At 29.5% G+C, this 5,850-nt stretch overlaps 1 protein-coding gene across 1 annotated transcript in view; it reads right to left on the reverse strand.

Annotated features, from left to right (window-relative positions):
* Positions 1-5,261: 5,261 nt before the first annotated feature.
* The window catches only part of LOC127741216 (uncharacterized), a 2,214-nt gene continuing 1,625 nt past the window's right edge, over positions 5,262-5,850 (reverse strand). Inside the window, exon 4 of the mRNA XM_052253270.1 lies at positions 5,262-5,563. Within this exon, the coding sequence (XP_052109230.1) occupies positions 5,560-5,563 (4 nt within the window). The 3' untranslated portion in view covers positions 5,262-5,559. The remainder of the gene's footprint in view (positions 5,564-5,850) is intronic.

Genomic DNA, 5,850 nt, shown 5'->3' on the forward strand with positions numbered 1-5,850 from the left:
TAAATTATTTATTATATTAGTTTTTAATAACTACAAATTTTAGCATAAAAAAATAGTTAACTAGTATTAATTTAATATAAATTAATTATAAAAGAAAATTGTTATCGAACATGTGTACGGCTCTTGGAGTCTATATTTACATACGTATAGGAAAAGGGTCGCACTAGTGTACACATATTGTTTGTACAGATATACAGATGTACAATCTTATTATTTGAGGATTTGACACGTGTTGCTCCCATGATGCAGGATGTAGCTGGCTTTGAGGAAGTTGAGGGCGCTGATGGGATGGGCAACTGAGCCGGCTTCATTGGGTGAGATCGAACGGGATTGTGAAAATCCCGTGTTCCGTTGGTTGCTCACAACCTGGGCCATGTTTGGGGTGCCGAAAAAAAAATGCACGAAAGGTAGCACTTGGGTCTTCGCTTCAGTAGCCTCATATCATTGAAGGAAACCCTAAGTCCTGGCTGGTCTACCGGCGTCACGGGACGTGCAGGTGCCGCTGGGATTTGAAAGTGGGATCCGCTTGCTGCGGTGGTGGTATCACGTGGTGAAGCTGCTGGCCGACTGCCTGAATCCCTCATTTGTCGTCGCTGGGTGGGAGTGGGGTTGCCTTTCTTCCTCATCCTGGTAAGCACCGATCTACCTAGAGGCTCTTGTCATTGATCTCCGATATGTGTCCATTAATGATGTGTTCTGGCTGTTGCATAAATTCCAAAAGATATATCGTTCGATCTCTCCTTTATAACATGTATAGGATTATGCAGTACGTGATTTGTTTCTTGTTCTTTGTGCTGGCATTGCATATGTGTTGGAGAATAGTGGAAATAAGAGCAAGTAAGTTGAGTAAAGCTTTGAGGTTACTGAATTATATTTTGGGCATAAGATTGTTAAGGAATTAATAATTACAAATGTTATTTAATAATTAAATTATTCTTTTATAAAAATATGCAAAATATTTCTTTTATATTTTACTTTTTAGTTTTGCGATGTTAACGTATATTATTCTCCTCCCTTATATTATTTTAGTTTTGCGATGTTAAATTTTACTTATCAGAATAGTCATTAATAAATTCTTTTTTTATTAGTTAAATTGTATTTTTATCAAAATACTTTTAAAAAAATTTACTAAAGTGTATTTTGGTCAGCAAAATTTATTGAGTAAAAATAAAATTTTTACTCAGGTATATTTTACGGACAAATTCGACTGTTTAAAAAAAAATCCAGATCAAATTAATATTAATTAGTTAACACAAAACATTTAAAATGGATTAAAGAGAAAATTTTTTAAAACTTACAAGGGAGGCAAATGTACATTTTATAAATAGAAACAAAGGAAGTGTCAACTTAGCATCTAGCGAGAGGAGCCTAAAATTTTTTCCAAAAGGCTATTTTTAATTAAATCTTCCTAACCGTATTTTACAAAAATTTTCCCATATATTATTAACTTATATTAGTAAGACCTAAACTAACCAAACTTATGTAATTAAAAATATAAAGAATATAGAAATACAAATGAATATAAATATTTTTTACTCACTGAAATTAATTATTGTGAAATTTTTTTTATAATATTAAAATGATATTTTAAACTGCAACATAAAAATAGAAAATAATTAAATTCTGATTTTAAATTAATTAATAAATAATTAGATTATTATATCCAATACTTATTAACTAACTATTTTTGTTAAAAATATTATTATACGATATAATTTTTTATCACATATTTGTCAAAATATAGTTTATTTAAAATATTATATATAATACATGAAAATATTTTTTTTATTTTCTTAAGAAAAACTGAATAAATAATATGTATCAGCTACGTATATGTATTATATGTGTGTATATAATAGTGACTGATATAAGATTAAGATTGGTATACATTTCATTATTTTTTAGACTCTCTAAAATATATGCCACCTCAAACCTCTCTCGTCTAGTCTTTTTTATTCATATTTATTTTGTAGTAATAATAAGTAGATAATAATTTATAATTATTTCAAAAATTTAACATTTATAGTTATATATACATAATATGTATAATCATATATTTATAATAACATAATTTTTATTTTTTATTATTTTTAGATCATTTTTTCCTAGTTAAATTTTTTATTCTCTAACTCGACTAGAATATTACATATATGAAAAATTAGTTTACAAATGTCTTGCGCAAAATATTTTTCATCATATATAATTTATTAAAAATATATTTTCTAAAATCCAAGAGTAAAATGTATTAATTTTCTTAAATCCAAGAGTAAAATGTATTATTTTTTAGTAGCAGATTTAATATATTTTCTGATTTCAATATTATTATGCGATTATAATTATTTAACATATAAAATAAATAATACATAATATATATATTAAGAAGATTATCACATTTATTATTATATAAAGGTAGAAGTTTTTTATTCTAAAAAATTTAAAATAAATAAATACAAAAAAATCTGATTTTTTATTTATTAAGATTAATTATTATGTAAGAATTTGTTTCTAATATTAAGAAATGTTATTAAAATGATATTTTAAACTATAACATAAAAATATAAAATAAATAAAGCTTCTTTTATATTACTTAACTAAAAATTAGATTATTATATTTAAAATTTATTAACTAATTACTTTACTAAATATATTATTATATAATCGGGTTCTGACGTATGCAAAATATTTCTTTTATATTTTACTTTTTAGTTTTGCGATGTTAACGTATATTATTCTCCTCCCTTATATTATTTTAGTTTTGCGATGTTAAATTTTACTTATCAGAATAGTCATTAATAAATTCTTTTTTTATTAGTTAAATTGTATTTTTATCAAAATACTTTTAAAAAAATTTACTAAAGTGTATTTTGGTCAGCAAAATTTATTGAGTAAAAATAAAATTTTTACTTAGGTATATTTTACAGACAAATTCGACTGTTTAAAAAAAAAATCCGGATCAAATTAATATTAATTAGTTAACACAAAACATTTAAAATGGATTAAAGAGAAGATTTTTTAAAACTTACAAGGGAGGCAAATGTACATTTTATAAATAGAGACAAAAGAAGTGTCAACTTAGCATCTCGCAAGAGGAGCCTAAAATTTTTCCCAAAAGATTATTTTTAATTAAATCTCCCTAACCGTATTTTACAAAAAATTTTCCATATATTATTAACTCATATTAGTAAGACCTAAACTAACCAAACTTACGTAATTAAAAATATAAAGAATATAAAAATACAAATGAATATAAATATTTTTTACTCACTGAAATTAATTATTGTGAAAATTTTTTTTATAATATTAAAATGATATTTTAAACTGCAACATAAAAATAGAAAATAATTAAATTCTGATTTTAAATTAATGTTTGCATGTAACCACATAGTCTGTAGAATTATTTTAAAATTTGACAATAGTATCCCTAACCTCATTGCACCCAAATTTCGACGACGACAATGCTAAGATGGCCACTGAAAAGTTGAAGATGGAATTTTTAATTACTTATTCAACCCGTCCGACTTGGAACCCTAATCCTCTACATTTTTCCTCTGAACCCAAAACCGCCAGCTCGTCCGACGCAAACTCACTCATGAGTTGCTCTTACCTAGTAAATCCTCCTGAATCCTGATCTGGCAAAAGATCCTCCCTTCCCATCACACTCTCACTTTTTCAACCCTTAATTGTTTTGGATTGTGAAATTACTTGACAAGTCATACAGTTTATTAACAACAATACCCGCAAACTTACAAACAGATTCACATATAATAATCACGACAGAATAAATTAAAATAAAACACCACCCCACAACAACAAGAGACAAACGAGATACAACACGGCAAAACCCACAAAGAACACTGACAGAGGACAGCTACGAGTGATCACTAGTGGTGGGGCAGCGATCGGACGGGACAAAAACGATTAAGCGAGCTGCAATTTTTAATGTGTGCCTGTCCTCATGCTTGACCAATCGGAGGGAAGCGAGAAACCGCGAAGCACGTTCCTATGGCGTGACATTCCGAAGACAACAGTGAAGGTGCAAGGAAGACAGAAAGTGGCGGGTTGGGGAAGGCGAAATCGTTTTGGGCGCACAGACGATGCGGACCCGCCGGAAAAGACAGACGGTAGAGTATTTGGTAGACGCAATAGAACTTATTACGACATGACGACCATGCGGTATCGGTGGCATCGGCCGTGTCAGACTGTGGGGCTTTAGCTCTACTGTTCTTTTGGGGAGACTGCGTTCAGATGGTCACAGAGTGCATTAGGAAAGGGGGATTAGCTATCAAAGGGGGAACGGAGTGGGATTCATGGGATTTGGGGCTTACATTCTAGATAATAAATTAATTACAAATTTCATCTAACATTTTTAGGTGGGCACGTCATCAACCTTCTCATCGGAAACGTGCTCCTGCAAGTCTAGCGTTATTTTATCAGTTGCAAAATCTTTCCATTGGTGATTCGGTATTTACCTAAACCGACCTATATATACTCAAAAAGAGGTTTCATTACTTTGTTCGTTCTTATCATTTCGCAAAATTTTGACTTTGGTCCCTATAGTTTTTTCCTTTTTAATCGAGTTCTTGCACAAATTTATTTCTTAATTCGGGTGTCTATACTTTGTTTTCCTTCTCATTGGGTCCGGTACCAGTTTCTTTTGTTTTAATTAGATGCCTTTACATTTAAGTCAACTGCTGTTAATAGAGACCTCATTGACAAAATAAATGAATGCAGGGAGCCAGGGACCCCATTAAAAGAAAAAAAAAAGTATACGGTCTTAATTGAAAAATTTTCCAAACTACATGGCTCAATAGAGTAATTAAATTCTAAAAATATTCAGAACGTACACTGCTATGTCTTATTCTCTATTTTCATATTTTCATTGCATTTTTTAAAAGAAGGTTTAATTTCACTGAGGTTTCTATTGTTTCGCAAAATTTATAATTAACTCCCTGTTTTTTTTTCTTTAAATTGAGTTCTTGTACCTACATTTTTTTTTACTGAATTCCTACATTATTTTTCTTTTTATTTGGGTCCTTGTACTAATTTCTTCTTATTTCGGTCTCTAAAAAATTAAGACACTTATTGCTAACAAGGACCTATTTAAAAAAATAAATTTTGTTACAGATCCCAATTAAAAGATATAAAAAATATACTAATTTAATTAAAAATTATGCAATACTATACACACCAAAAGAATTATTAAACCTTAATATAATGCTTACATATTTCTAACATTTTCACTTCCATAAAAGAAACGGCCACATTGACATGGAAGTGTTGAATTTATTACCCCTTTTCTTTTTCTTTTTTTTTTTGGGTTTGAGTCCCCTAGTACCAAAATAACCCACCACCCACTCACAATAATTTAAGATACGGGGTCATAAAAGCTAAGTCCATTCATTTAATCAGTTCAACGGAATTCTTGTGCTGACCCGGAATCACCTTTCCCCCATCAGCTTAGCTTCAATGTGGACCAACTTAGACCGGCTCTGCGACCTCTGCAAGCCGTTTAGTTACGTCAGCGAGCTGCTACCCCAACCACCAGCAGATTTTCACGCGTCACCTGTGCAACGAATCAAAGAGCATATCTTCATCTTCAAATCTGTACGCTATAATTGCCCATAGGAAAATTAACACGTGTTCTTCTAACAAAATGATGAACATGATATTCATGATACGATCAGGTAGTCAATGGTACTTTTGTCTTGTAAATAGTGTTGAAAACTTAAAATATTACCAGCTTTACATTTCCTTTGGATGCAAGATAGAAAAAGAAAGAAAAAAATAAAAAAAGTTAATTTTTTTATGTTGTTTAAATAAAAAAAATAAATAAAAAAATTTAAAAATTAT

Source organism: Arachis duranensis, chromosome 8, assembly GCF_000817695.3.
Source record: "Arachis duranensis cultivar V14167 chromosome 8, aradu.V14167.gnm2.J7QH, whole genome shotgun sequence".
Classification (NCBI taxonomy): domain Eukaryota; kingdom Viridiplantae; phylum Streptophyta; class Magnoliopsida; order Fabales; family Fabaceae; genus Arachis; species Arachis duranensis.